This window comes from Geotrypetes seraphini, chromosome 1, assembly GCF_902459505.1.
Source record: "Geotrypetes seraphini chromosome 1, aGeoSer1.1, whole genome shotgun sequence".
In the NCBI taxonomy this organism is placed as follows: Eukaryota; Metazoa; Chordata; class Amphibia; order Gymnophiona; family Dermophiidae; genus Geotrypetes; species Geotrypetes seraphini.
Window position 1 is genome coordinate 219,876,303 of NC_047084.1, and position 15,108 is coordinate 219,891,410.

Consider the following 15,108-nt stretch of genomic DNA (forward strand, 5'->3'; position numbering starts at 1 on the left):
CTTAAAAACATAGGGGTTCTTTTACTAAACTGCAGCAAAATGTGGCCTTTACATGCTCCTTACGTGGTCTTTCTAAGCACTAGTCACTTTTCCTGTGGTTGAAAAATAGCTGATTTCTTGAATTTTATTTATTTAAAAATGTATATACTGCCTATACTCTAAGTGGTTTCCATACAACTGGATATTCATAATTACATCTCAATAACTTAAAAAGAATAAATTCCATTCACTTTCAACAAATCTAATCACAACATAAATGCTCATGAAACTATCTACTTATAGACTTCAACAGCCGATGCAGAAGGTGCTAGTTTCATAGGGATCAAGCATATCCTAAACTGTTGGCTCCTTTTATCAAGCCGCGCTAACGGTTTAACGCGCATAATAGCATGCGTTAAACCTCTGGTCGCACTAGCCGCCAATGCCTGCCTTGAGCAGGCGGTAGTTTTTTGGCCAGCGTGGGGGATAGCGTGTGATTAAAAGTCGCACGTGCAAACCCGTTAGCGCAGCTTGATATAAGGAGCCCTGTATTGCCTCTTCATATAGGTATCAATGAACAAATTGGTTTTTAACAGTTTCTTGAAATTAAAGCAGTCAGTACATAATCTTAAGTGTCCCGCCAACATATTCCAGAGAGATACACCAGCAACTGAAAACATTCTCAGTTTTGTGGCCACATACCTCACATGCTAATTTTTCCATTAGCATGCAGATGAAAAAAAATTAGCACATGGACCTTTACCAACTCCTATTTTGTAGACAGAAAGGGGTAAATTCTATAAATGGTGTCCCTATTGTAGGCGGCGGTAGGCATCCTACCACTGTCTAACCAACCAATCGGGACGCACATTTTTTTTTTACAAAACACCCCCGAAGCAAGTTGCCTACACTATAGGTGTTTTCACGAACCTAAGGAGACACTTAAGCTTGTCCAAGGCTAGGCGTAGGCGTAGTTTTACCCATAAGTGGCCTTAGGCGAGCTTAGGTGGCAATATGCATCTCCCTAGGGCCGCAATAGGCACCTGAAATGTAGGCCAGCAAAATTCTGGTCTACATTTCAAATAGATGTTGCCGCTGAGCTGATCATGGCAAGAGAATCTCCATGCCACGATCAGTTTAGCAGCCGCAACAGGGAACCCATCCATCCCATGAAGTCGGCCAGCAGAAAATATGCCCATTTCTTCCTGCCAGAACCCCTGAAGCCCCCCCCCCCAAAAAAAAAATAAATGTCTGCAGCAGGAGGAGTGCCCAATTCCCCTTGCTGCAATTGCAAACACTCCTGATACAGTCCGCAGTAGGAGGATTGCCCAATTCCTCCTACCACCCCCCCAAAAGGATCTCCCAGCAGAAAGAATGCCCACTCCCTCCTGCCAGAACACCCACTGAAGACAAGCCCACCCAGATCCCCCTGTACCTATTTCTCACAGGCCTGCCAGAGGGATGCTTACTCCCTCCAGCCAGCAGGCCTGACTCCACAGAATGGCAGGCCTTCCCCTTCCCGGTACATCCTTGGATGCACCAGGTTGGGGCCTAAAGCTCTGATTGGCCCAGGAGCCTGGGCCAACCGGAATCTTAGGCCTCCCTCCCAGTGTATTCTGGGATGCACTGGGAGTGGCCTAAGACTCCGATTGGCCAGATCCCTTAGGCTACCCCAGGCAGAGTAGATATTTTCCTGTACCCTAAAGGGGTTACAATCTAACATTTGCTAATACAAAGTTGCAGAAGAGGTTTCTATCATGGGCTGGCGAGGTATATACTCCAACGCCCATAGAATTCCTATGTGCATCGGAGCATTTACCTCACTGGTCTTAGGTAGAAACCTCTACTGCAGCTTTGTAAAAGGAGCCCTAATTTTGTTTCCTGAAGTAAAGAAAAGGAAAGTGATTTGCCCAAGATCACAAGGAGTAGCAGCAGAATTTGAACTTGGCATTCTTGGTCATCAGCTTGGAGCTCCAACCACTAGGCTACATCTCTTACTTTTATGAGCAGTATCTCATTTCTCTTTTCCTTCTTTTTAAGATGTCAATATCAATATATACTCTATCAGATCATTGTACACCCCCCTTTACAAAACCACGAAAGCGGTTTTTAGTGCCTGTTGGCACGCTGAGTGCTCTGCCCTGCTCCCAATGCTCCTAGAGTTCCCATGAGCGTCATGAGTGGCGCAGAGCATTCAGTGTGTTGGCCGGCGCTAACAACCATTTTCGCGGTTTTGTAAAAGGGGGGACGACAATAAGGTATATGCCTCTAGCACAATATCATATAGCAGCTGGAAATGCATGTATTCAGTACTTACCCCAAGATAATGGCCATCAATAAATACAACTGGTAATGATGGGACTTCAGATACCATTCTACATCTTTCATCTAGCTCCTTTCCATAGTCGATATTCAGAGCAATATTTTTTTCTTCAAATTTTACTCTGTGATTTTGGAAGATTTTTCTCACGATCTCACATCTTTCAAATGTGTTTCTTACTATCCGAAGACTGGTGGTATAGATTACTATTCGGCCATATTCTAAACTGGTTGATAGCTGTTAGAAAAAATATGTACATGATACAGCATGATATTTTAATATAAATATTTAACATTTGAAACTATTTATTTTGAGGATCCCTATCATACATATAGCATTAATTATGTGATAGTTTATTGACCATTATTCATATGCTATTCATCAAACTGACTAATTAAACAGAAAACCAGTTTAAGGTCCTTTTACCAAGCTATAGTAAGCACTAATGTGTGCTTACTGCAGGCACTTCCAGCACTGTTCCCTCCAAGCTGAGCAGGAGTCCCCCAACTGCATTGCTGCCAGTGGCCAGTGAGGGGTGTTGCTTTAACACTGTGTTTTCAATCATTAGGGACAGGCAGGTCTTCTAGAATCTATAGAGCATGCTTTTCCCTCACTCTTGAAAATATGATATAGAAACATTGCCTCCCCCCCCCCCCCCGACTCCCCCACTGCTAGAACTGTAGTTAGAGGACTCCCATTCAGCTTAGAGCAGTGGATTGCAAACTGTGTGCCGCCCGAGATTCAAGGTGTGCCGTGAGATGCCAGAGAGGAGGAGAGGTGCCGGCTGACTGCCTCCAAGAAGTGGTAAAGATCCTTCTGGAAGTTTCAGAACTTCTTTCAAATATCTATAAAATATATCCTTTGGCACCATCAGAAATACCTGTAGGAAATTCTGATGTGTAAATGTCTTGCTAAATTTTCCTTTTTTTTCTGTGTATCACAGTTTTGCCCACCACCAAACAGTTTGAACAAGATCTAAAAAGTAGTACAAACACCTCCACTTTCTGAATGCACCCTGAGTTTTCACCAAATACTGTGAGGCAAATTTTGCAGACACCAAACAGATCTTATGCATAATGGCTACTGCTTCTAAAATTAATTAAGAAGGTCTTACCAAGTGGGGGCTCAGAAAACATGGTTGTCACATTGTTCAGCTACGTATTTTATCAAGTTAGAACTTCACTTTCAGCTGAAGCATTCTGATCTCCACCTCAACAGTATTGCCAGAGGTAGCTATTATCTGTTGGAACTCAAACCTATCTACAGCACTTTTTCAGTTAACCTCACCCCTGCTTCAGGAATAAACACTGTTGCTATTTCTTAGTACTGAGGTATCACCAAACCACAGAGCACAGGTGGCTCATCCCATCCTGTGACTAGTCTGTCTTGTGTAAGTCCTTCTATGGCCCCCTCTCTCTCTATATATGATTAGATTGTAAGCCATCCAGCTGTTTGTTTGGATTTTTTTGTTTTTACTATGGACGCAATAGTAAGCCCTTAATAAACTTGGTAGCTGGGAAAAAATAGGGCTCAGTGAAACATTATTGCCCCAGCTTAGGGGAGATATGATAGAAGTCTATAAAATACTTAGTGAATTGGAACAGATAGATGGGAATCACTTGTTTACTTTTTTCCAAAAATACTAGGATTAGGGGGCATGCAATGAAGCTTCTATGTATTAAATTTAAAATAATGAAAATAATATTATTCTCACTGTTGAAGTGTTTTGCAGGGCACTTCAATCACAAAACAAAATAGACCTCAATACACAGACCGCCAGGACCCATGGTACCCTAAGCAGTCTGCATCATCACTGGTCTGTAAAAAAAAACTTCAGATATAAATACTCTCATACATTCATAAGGAGTTTTCATCAAAAGTATAAACGTGCTATCAAACAAGAATAAATGATGAATATTCAGACTTCACCTTTTTTTGTGTTTATGATTTCAGTGTTATATTATGTTTGAATGATTGAGGTGTCCTGCAAAACACATCAACAGTGCGAATAATATTTTTTCCATTATTTTGTATCAGTTATACGGCTGTTATCCACGTTAGTGATTTGGTAAATTTAAAATAAACAGAAAATATGTCTTCACCCAATGTATAATTAAACTCTGGAATTCATTGCTAGAGAATGTGATGAAAGCAATTAGCTTAGCAAAGTTTCAAAAAGGTTACATTACATTTCATTACATTAGTGATTTTTATTCCGCTTGTACCTTGCGGTTCAAAGCGGATTACATAAGAAGAGAACTGGACATTTCCAGGATGGTACATGACAATAGAGAATACAGTTTGAGGATAGAGACTTAATAACAGAATGATAGTAAAGACTTAATAACATCGGAAGATGTTTTGGACGGCAGTGTTTTGGTTTCTTGGGGGATGGGGTGAGGGAGGTTAGGTAGATTGTATATGCTTTTTGAACAGCAGTGTTTTGATTTCTTTACGGAATGTCTTGAGGTCTGATGTTGTGGTTAACAATCTGGTGATGGACGGTTCGAGTTTTGCAGCATGTGTTGCCAGGAGGCTATCATAAAGCTTTTTGCGGTGAGTACCCTTGAGTGGTGGGTATGTGAATGATGTCAGTTTTCTTCTTGTTCTGGTTGGAAGGTTACGGTTTAGGCGGTCATTTAGGTAGGTGGGTGCAGTACCGTTAATTACTTTGAAGAGTAGACAGTATAGTTTGAATTGAATTCTGGCTCGAATCGGTAGCCAGTGTGAGTCTAGGTAGGCATTGGTGATGTGGTCAAATTTTCCGAGTGAGTAAATTAGTCTAAGGGCTGTGTTCTGAACAGTTTGAAGTTTTTTGATCATGTTTGTGGGGCATGGTAGATAAAGGATATTGCAGTAGTCCACGAGACCTAGTACCAGGGATTGTACAATTATCCTGTAGTGTTCTTTGTCAAAGAATTTCCTTATTTTTCTTAAGTTGCGCATTGTGAAGAATGCTTTTTGGGTAGTTTTGTTGATTTGGCTCTGCATAGTGCAGCATCTGTCTATCTGCACTCCCAAGATTCTGAGTGAGGTCTGGATTGGGTATTTGGTTGCTTTAATTTCTAGGTCTGTTATGGATGGGTTTTTGTCCGTTTCAAGCATTAGGAATTTGGTTTTGTCCGAGTTTAGTTTCAGTTTGTGGTTTGTCATCCATTTTTCTACTTCATCCAGAATTATTTCCAGGTGTCCTGTTGAGGTGTGGTCTTGGATTTCAAAGGGGAGGAGAATAGTTATGTCATCTGCGTAGCTGAATGATGTTACATTTAGGTTGTCTAAAGTGGTGCCGAGGGAGGAGATGAAGAGATTGAATAGAATGGGCGATAGTGGTGACCCCTGCGGGACTCCGCATGGATTTGACCATGGGTTAGATTTCGTGTTGTTTGTCTTAACTCTGTACGTTCTTGTTTTGAGGAATCCTTGGAACCAATTGTAAACCACCCCTGAGATCCCGATTGCATCAAGTATCTGGAGTAATATGGTGTGATCGACTAGATCGAAGGCGGCGGAAAGATCTAGTTGGATAATTAGGATCCTGTGTCCTTTACTGAGGTGTTGTCGGGCTATGTCTAGTAGTGTTGCTAGTAGTGTTTCCGTGCTGTGGTGAGATCTAAATCCTGATTGAGAGGAGTGAAGTATATTATGGTCAAATAGGTAGTTGGTGAGGTATTGAGCCACAAGTCCTTCAATCAGTTTGACATATAATGGGATCGAAGCGATAGGTCTGTAGTTGGTAGGAGTGTCTATAGGGCCTTTTTGATCTTTCAGTAGGGGTGTGATTATGATCTCTCCAAGATCTTGTGGGAATTGACCTTCTATGAGAGTGCTTTGAATCCATTGCATGAGGTTGGTTTTGAATTTAAGGGAGGCATTTGTAAGCAGATACGATGGGCAGTAGTTCAAGTCGCATGAGGTGTGGCTGTATTTTTTGTATAGTCGGTTCAAATCAGACCATTGTAGGGTTGGGAATGTGGTCCATGTTCTGTCTGCAGATATGGCTTCTTCCGTTGTGGGGGTTATTATCTCGTAGAGTTTGGTGGTTGAGTTGTTGAAGGTATTTCTGATTGTAGTGATCTTGTGTTTGAAGTGGTCTGCTAGTTGAGAAGCTGTTGGTGATTTATTGCCTTGAGTGGCAAGGAATGGGTTTGTGTCCGTAAGTTTTTTTACTAAGTTGAAGAGTGTTTTTGTGTCAGAGGTGTTTGTGCCAATTAGTTTAGAGTAGTATGTTTTGCGCTTTTCTTTAAGTTTGATATTGTATAGTTTGATTTGGGTTCTCCAAGCGGATTTGGTTTGATCATTTTTCTTTTTTCTCCAAGATCTTTCAAGTTGTCTGCAATGCCTTTTTTGTAGGAGGAGTTCGGAGTCGAACCACTTGTCTGAGGATCTGCAGGTTCTATGTTTGGTTTTTTCAGGGGCTAGCTCGTTCAAGGTTGTTTCACTTAGGATGCGCCAGTGATTTACGAAGTCAGTTGGGTCGATGGGGGCGATTATAGGGTCAACTTTATCCCAGAATGTGGCAGGCTCAATTTTCTGTCTAGATTTGAAGGTTGTTTTTTGTGGCTTGGGTTTTGTGTTATTTTGAGGCCAGTTGATGGTGAAAGTGTATTTGCGGTGGTCTGACCAAAGAGAGGGATGCCAGGTACCATTGGTGATATGAATTTTTGGGGTGTGGAGGTTATGAGACGTGAATGCTGCTATATCAAGTTGGTGGCCTTTTTCGTGCGTGGGTTCAGGATTGAGGATCTGGTAGGATAGGGCGTCGAGGTATGAGAGTATATCGTCTACTTGTTTGGATGTGTGGTCCTCGAGGTGGAGATTGATGTCTCCTAGGAGCAAATTGTATGTGGAGGTTAGAGAGTTCTGGAATATGAATTCTTAGAGTTCAAGTTTTGAAGTGTTCCATTTTCCTGGAGTGATGTAGCATAATAGACAGTTCAAGGTGTCTGTGAGTGTATTGTCGGAGAGTTGGCATGCCAGAAGGTCTAAGTGAGGGGTTGAGTGTTTGTGTAGAACTTTTAGGTTGAGGTTGTTTTGTACTAGAATAGCTAGTCCTCCCCCTCGTTTGTTTTCTCGACAAACCAGCTCTAATTTGTACCCTTTGGGGCAGAATTCGGTTATGCATGGGTCCGAATTGGATGTTAGCCAGGTTTCGGCTAGGAAGAGACAGCTTAGTTGTTCTTCAGTCAGCCAGTCTTTAATTAGGTTTGCTTTTGGGCTAATTGATCTTATATTCATGTAGGCACAGGTTAACGAGGTATATTTTGTGTTGGAATTAGGATTGCAATTAAGGTAGAGGATATTTTTTGGTGGTGTGAGTTGTTTTTGAGTAGTAGTCTTGTGCTTTGGTGGAGGTCTTTTTCCCCAGGTGGTGGGAATGTGGTCTTGGCTGGTCAGTGGGCAGGATGTTAGGGTTCTCGTGGTGTGGATTTTTCTGGGTGGTTGTGGTTGTCTGTAGGTTGTTGTCAGAATTGGGATGGGTGATAGGTGATATCCTGTGGTTTGCCAGTTGGAAATGAGTAGTGAAAGTATTAGGATGGCAAGTGTTGTTTTGTATATGTAATTTTCCATTTTGTTTGTGGTTTGGATAATTTGTGGTTTGGATGTTTGTGGTTTGGATAATTTCCTGTAAATCCATTAGCCATTACTTGGGAAAATCCACTGCTTGTTTCTAGGATAAGCAGCATAAAATCTGTTTTACTCTTTTGGGATCTTGCCAAGTACATGTGACCTGGATTGGCCATTGCTGAAAACAGAATACGGTACTAGGCTTGATGGGCCTTTGGTCTGTCCTAGTATGGCAACTCTTATGTTCTGTTTCAATATCCTGCTTCAAACTAATACATCTGGGTGGAACTTTTCAGAAAGGTAGATGTCAACAGCTCTAAAACAGCATGTTAACAGTTTTGGCCATCTTAGATCCCCAGAAGGGGCTTGGCTCCTTAAAGACACTGGGACAATCCCATAATGATCCTCTGTCACATTTTTCTGAATTCTACCAGTCTCCTCCCCTCCTCCACCTTTCATGGCTGCATCTTATGGGACTTGGCCACTCACATTGATTAATGCTTGGGAGAGAGCTGTGAGGATGAAGGCACCAGAGCTGGCTTAACCATTAGGCAGGCTAAGTGGCAGCTTCTGGGGGATGCATCAAATAGCAGTTGCAATCAAAGAAAAACATAGATCCTGACAGCCACACAAAGCATCATCACATACTTTTACCCCCTAGAGAGGGAGGTCAGCTTTCAAATAGACAACACAAAGTGGAGATGGCAAAGAACGGAGGCATGATGAAAGTTGAAAATGCAAGATATTTATTAAATGATCCAACATGGCTGTGTTTCAGCACAATGCATCACACCTCCGTTTTTTGCCATCTCCACTTTGTGCTGTCTTTGTGGATTTCTACAGAAGTATTTTCTTCTCTGTTTTGCTGCAGTTTTCATATACCTGTTTTAGGTATGAGTATATTTACACACACAACAAAAAAATTTAATTATTTAATTATTCGGGGAAATTTAATTATTTAATTATTTTGGGAAAGGGGGCATTGGAGTGATTATGAAGGGTAGCCAGGGGCCTGAAAATTAATTCAAGGTGGACATAAGACTGAAAGTTCACCTAGGATGCCCAAAACCTTTGACAAACCCTGAGAGACACCCTTAAAAAAAAGTGTCTATTCCTCCTACATAATAATTTGTGTCCATAACATTAGCTTCATATTCCCGTCACCTGCAACTGAAAGCTAATCACCATCAATCAATAATCATACAACTCAGTTTTATTGGAATAAATATTTGGCTGTAGCTTTATTATCTATCTGAATATTATCTCCACTTACAATACAATCTGTGTCAAAAACCAACAAACCCCCAATGCATATTTCACTCACCCCCGGGGAGCTATTCGGTGTCGAAACTAGCTCCCATTAAGTCTTTAAATTTATAACATTCCCCCAAGCATGACCCACGGTGACGCAAGGCCATGCTTCCCCTCGCAGCGGTATCGCATACAAGTGTTACATTTGTTTATTTATTTATTAACTGCTCATCTTCCAGATCCAACTGGGCCAAACCCCATTTTCCGCCCCTCCCAAAGCTGCAACCACCTCTCCCCATCCCCATAAGCTCCACCAAACCCACCCAAGTCGACATATAATATGTACACCCCCCACCCCACCCCACAACACTGACACAAAACATAACACTAGCACAAATGGGAGGGAGGGAGGGATAATCTACTACTTACTGTTCCCCTTTCCTCACAGAATTCACTCCAGCCTGTCACAACATCCAACCAATCATGTGACTGCTCCATCCCATCACCTTAGAAACCTCCCTAATCATTTTTCTTTCTTACAAGCTCTATTAACCCTTTCTTACCTCCTCTTATAAACTTGTAAATCCTTATTCTACAGACCCTTGACAACACCTCATATATTCCCCTCTCCCTCTGCCCCCGCCCTCATTTTACCCACACCATCATTCAATAAATTTTACCAGCTGGTGACATCAGCTCAGCTAATGTTATATCACACCAGATGAATCTGGTGGTCTTCTTTATTATTAATACAGTCTATCACACTTATAGTATGCAAATCTAAAATTCTTTTTACTGTATACAGGTATTTGATATTTTTAGGTGAGCTTTCAGAGGCCATGAAACAAAAACAGTATTGGTTTCTGTCATAAGAACATAAGAAGTGCCATCTCCGGAACAGACCCTAGGTCCATCAAGTCCGGTGATCCGCACATGTGGAGGCCCCGCCAGGTGTACCCTGGCATAGTATTAGTCCCCATATTACTCTAAGCTTCTCATAAGAGATGTGCATCGATCCTTACCCTTACCTATGTCACCTTAAGCCAACTTACCCTATGTCACCTTAAGCTAACTTACCCTTAAACTCTAGAACGGTGGATTCCGCAATTACCTTTTCTGCGAGAGCATTCCAGGTTTCTACCACTCGTTGCGTGAAGCAGAACTTCCTGATATTTGTCCTGAACTTGTCCCCCCTTAGCTTTAGTCCATGTCCTCTTGTCTGTGTCCTCCTCTATTTGGTCGAATCCTTTCAGTATTTTGAAAGTCTCGGTCATATCCCCTCGCAGTCTCCTCTTCTCAAGGGAGAACAATCCCAGTCTCTTAAGTCGTTTCTCATATTCCAAGTTCTCCATGCCCTTTATTAGCTTTTTTGCTCCTCTCTGCACCCTCTCGAGGACTTTTAAATCCTTCTTTAGGTATGGAGACCAATGTTGGATGCAGTATTCCAAGTGTGGTCTGACCATCGCTCTATAAAGCGGTAGTATTACTTTCTCCAATCTACTCGTGATTCCCTTCTTTATCATGCCTAGCATTCTATTCGCGTTCTTCGCTGCCGCTGCGCATTGCGCCGACGGCTTCAGGGTCCTCTCAATTAATACGCCCAGGTCCCTTTCCTGTTCGGTTTTTCCCAGAGTTGCACCTGACATATTGTACTTGTGTTCCTTATTTTTTCTGCCTAAATGCATGACTTTGCATTTTTCCACATTAAACTTCATCTGCCATTTATCTGCCCAATTTTCCAATCGGCTCAAGTCGCTCTGGAGTTCCTTGCTATCTTTCTGCGATTTGATTTCCCGGCATAGCTTTGTGTCATCTGCGAACTTGATGATCTCACTAGATGTTCCATCCTCCAGGTCATTTATGAAGATATAAATAAGATGGGCCCAAGTACCGAGCCTTGGGGCACACCGCTCCCAGTCTGAGAATTTCCCATTTATGCCCACTCTCTGCCTTCTGTTCTCCAGCCATTTGCCTAGCCATCTTAGTATGTCTCCTTCTATTCCATGGCCTTGCAGTTTCCTGAGAAGTCTTACATGTGGAACCTTGTCGAACGCTTTCTGAAAATCCAAGTATACAATATCCACTGGTTCTCCACTATCAATTTGTCTGTTCACTGTCTCAAAAAATTGAAGTAGGTTCGTCAAACATCACTTCCCCTTCCTGAATCCATGTTGGCTGGCTCTCATCAGGTCCTGTGTGTCTAAGTGCCGGGTTATGCTATCCTTGATCAGCGCCTCAACCATCTTCCCAGGAACTGACATGAGACTCACAGGTCTATAGTTGCCCGGTACTCCTCTTGATCCTTTTTTAAATATCGGCGTGACATTCGCTATCTTCCAGTTGCCCGGTATCTGTCCTGTTTTGATTGACAGGTTGGCAAGTTTTTGCAACAGTTCACCGATTTCCACTTTTAGCTCTTTCAAGACTCTCGGATGAATTCCATCCAGTCCAGGAGATTTGTTACTTTTGAGTTTGTCGATCTGGTGGTAAATCTGGTCCAAGTCCACTTCTACTGTGGTAAGGCTGTCCTCTGTTGCTCCTTTGAACACTTTCACTGCTTCTGGAATTGTTGCAGTGTCTTCCATTGTAAAGACAGATGCAAAGAAGGAATTTAGTCTGTCTGCAATTTGTTTGTCATCCTTGATGTACCCTTTCCTTCCCTGATCGTCCAGCGGTCCCACCTCCTCTTTTGCGGGTTTTCTCCCTTTCTGAATAAAGGAAACAAGTATGCTTTCTGAATAAAGGAAACCAGGCATGCTTGGTTCTCTTGGATCTTTCTTCCACTTTTAAGCTGGTAGAGCATTTAGTATGGTTCTTACAGTTTGTGCAGAACAGTACCGAATCAATGATTAGATGTTATTCCTTTATTCCATTTACTGCATTGCTTGCATGTTGTTAGAGGTCTGGATGCATAGAGCTTGCATAATAATGGTCCTCAATATTTGAGAAAAAAAGTTGCTATCATTTGAACCAAAACATTAGTTGTTACCTGACCCTTACTTTTGAAATGTAAGAGCTTTCAAACAAGGGCCAAAAAACTTTCTGTTATGGTCCCATCCTTGTGACATGTTCTTCCAGTGGCAACTAGACAAGAGTTGTTGGAAACAGGATAGGATAGTAGGCTTGATGGGCTCTTTGGTCTGATCCAACTTGGTATGGTATTTCTTATGTTCTTATGCCTTAAAGAGCTTCCATATTAAATAAACATCTCATACTTTTAGGCTCTACTATTATCAGTCAATTACAACAATGGAAAATGTATTTATATTGGTGTGATATACAGGCCTCCTTCATAAACAGAAGTGAAGAGGGATTTAATAAAAGACATTTCAAATATAGCTATAAAAGGGGAAGTACTACTAATAGGTAATTTTAACATGCCAGATGTTGATTGTGTTATCCATTATTGCAAGGTTTTCTAGAAGTAAGGAGATTCTTAATTCTCTAAAAGGAGAACTGTTCCAGTAGTTGGTAATGGAACCCACGCAGGATGGGGCCATACTGGATTTAGTGCTTATGAACGGGGAAAGTGTTTCTGTTGTTACAGTGGGTGATAATCTGGCATCCACTGATCACTACATGGTGTGGTTTAATATTAAGACAGGTGTAGAGAGGACTCATTGAAAAGTAAAGGTTCAAGACTTTAAAAACTAACTTTGTTCAGATGGGGGTTTACATCAAGGAATTGTCTGGATGGGAACATCTGGATGAAATAAGAAAACAGTGGGCAAAACTGAAAGGAGTTATTGTAAGGGCAGCAAACCATTTTGTAAGGAAAGTAAGTAAAAGTAAGAGGAAAAGAAGGCTGCTTTGGTTCTCAAAAGTAGTAGCTGAGAAGGTAAGGAAAAAGGTTAGCTTACATAAACTTTAAAAGATCACAGAAAAAAGAAGACGGGCAAAAATACCTGGAAAAGTTAAGAGAGCTGGTCAAGGAGTCAGATAAAATGGAGTGTGCAAGATATTATATTATAGAAATTATATATAGATATTTTTTAGTGATAGAAAGAAGTGCAAAAATAGCATTGTGAGACTCAAAGGTGAAGGGGAGGAATATGTAGAAACTGATAAGGTTGAATTACTTAACAAATATTTCTGTTCTGTGTATACAGGTGAAGTGCCAAACACAAATAGGGCTGGAGGTAGCGCATAAATGCACATGAGGCAAATTATTTCATTTGAAAGGAAGCTACAGAATGAGAAAGCATAGTATGAAGTTAAGAGGTAATAAGCTCAGGAATAATCTAAGGAAATACTTTTTTACACAAAGAGTGGTAGATGCATGGAATAGTCTCTCAATAGAGGTGGTGGAGACAAAAACTGTCTGAGTTCAAGAAAGTATGGGACAGGCACATGGAATCTCTTAGGGAGAGGAGGAGATAGTGGATGCTGTGAACGAGCAGATTGGAATGGTCATTTGGCCTTTATCTGCCTTCATGTTTCTATGTGTGGTAGATTCTGATCGATTTTCAGAAGATTGTTTTCAAGAGATGCTAGCTAAACCAAAGGTGGATAAAGCAATGGGACCAGATGGTATACATCCGAGGGTAATGGAGGAACTTAGCAGCTTCATAGGCTGACCTTTTCAATGCTTTTCTACAGTCAGGAGTGGTACCAGAGGACTGGAGAAGAGTGGAGGTGATCCCTCTCCACAAAAGTGGAAATAAGGAAGAAGTAGGGAACTACAGGCTGATAAGTCTGACTTTTGTGATAAGTAAATTAATGGAAATACTTTAAAACAGAGAATAATTACATTTCTGGAATTCAATGGATTACAGGACTGGAGAAAAATAGATACACTAGAGGAAGGTCTTGTCAGATGTGGTGTATTTAGATTTTATCAAAGCCTTTGACAGTGTTCCACACAGGTGTCTAATAAATAAACTGAATGCCCTTGAGATGAGCCCCACAGTGACAGATTGAATGCAAGGCAACAGAAGGTAGTGGTCAATGGAGATTTCTCTGAGGAAAGGGATGTTATTAGTAGTTTGCCTCAAGGTTCAGTTCTTGGCCCTGTTCTTTATAACATTTTTGTAAACAATATTGCTGAAGGGCTGTCAGGTAAGATTTGTCTTTTGAATCTGCAATAGAGTAGATACCCCTGATGGTGTGAATAACATGAGGAAAGACCTAGTGAAGTCTGAAAAATGGTCTGATATGGCAGCTAAAACCTAAGGGAATGGTACAGATTAGGAGGTGAAGAACTTTTGTGTACGAAAAAGGAGCAGGACTTTGGTGTGATACTATGTGATGATCTTAAGGTAACCAAGCAGGTTGATAAGTCAATGGTGAAAGCTAGAAGGAAGCTTGGGTGCATTAGGAGAGGTACAGACAGTAGGAAAAAGGAGGTATTGATGCCCCTGTATATAACTCTGATGAGACCTATTTAGAATATTGCTTCCCTTCCCTCACTCGTTAATATTGTCTCTCATTACTCCAAGCTTTCTGGATACTTAGTTAACTGGGAAAAATCAGAAATTTTCCCTCTTAATGATCTCATTTACCCCTCAGATCTCGCCCAATTTCCCTTCACATGGTCACACGGAGCTGTAAAATACTTGGGAGTGTTAATACATAAAGATCCAACTCAAACTCAAGATCTAAACATATCTAAAATTAAAAGCTTAGTTCTTAACACCTTGTCTCGTTGGTCTCCACTCTTTCTTTCATGGTGGGGCAGAATAGCTTCCATCAAAATGACCCTTACTCCTCAGATAAACTACACCCTCTCAATGCTTCCCTCCTTATGCAAGAAGAAATTTTTTCACTGGTTGAATAAGAAAATATCTGACTTTGTGTGGAATAACAAAAAACCTCGTATTGCTCTCGACAAACTGAAAGCCTCTAAAATTAATGGGGGTCTGAATGTACCTGATTTTCATTTTTATTATATCGCATCATTGGCCAAATATGGAGCCTACTGGATTACTAACACTAATACCCAAGATTCACCAACCTGGTTTGACCTGGAACGATTTTTATGTGCACCACTACAT

The 15,108-nt window shown here is 41.3% G+C and overlaps 1 protein-coding gene across 4 annotated transcripts in view; it reads right to left on the reverse strand.

The window, feature by feature from the left end:
- Positions 1–15,108, reverse strand: part of GRXCR1 (glutaredoxin and cysteine rich domain containing 1) — a 239,129-nt gene that overhangs the window by 27,566 nt on the left and 196,455 nt on the right. For all 4 annotated transcript variants that reach the window (XM_033946415.1, XM_033946424.1, XM_033946395.1 and 1 more), the window contains one exon: positions 2,297–2,536. In XM_033946415.1, the coding sequence (XP_033802306.1) occupies positions 2,297–2,536 (240 nt within the window). The remainder of the gene's footprint in view (positions 1–2,296; positions 2,537–15,108) is intronic.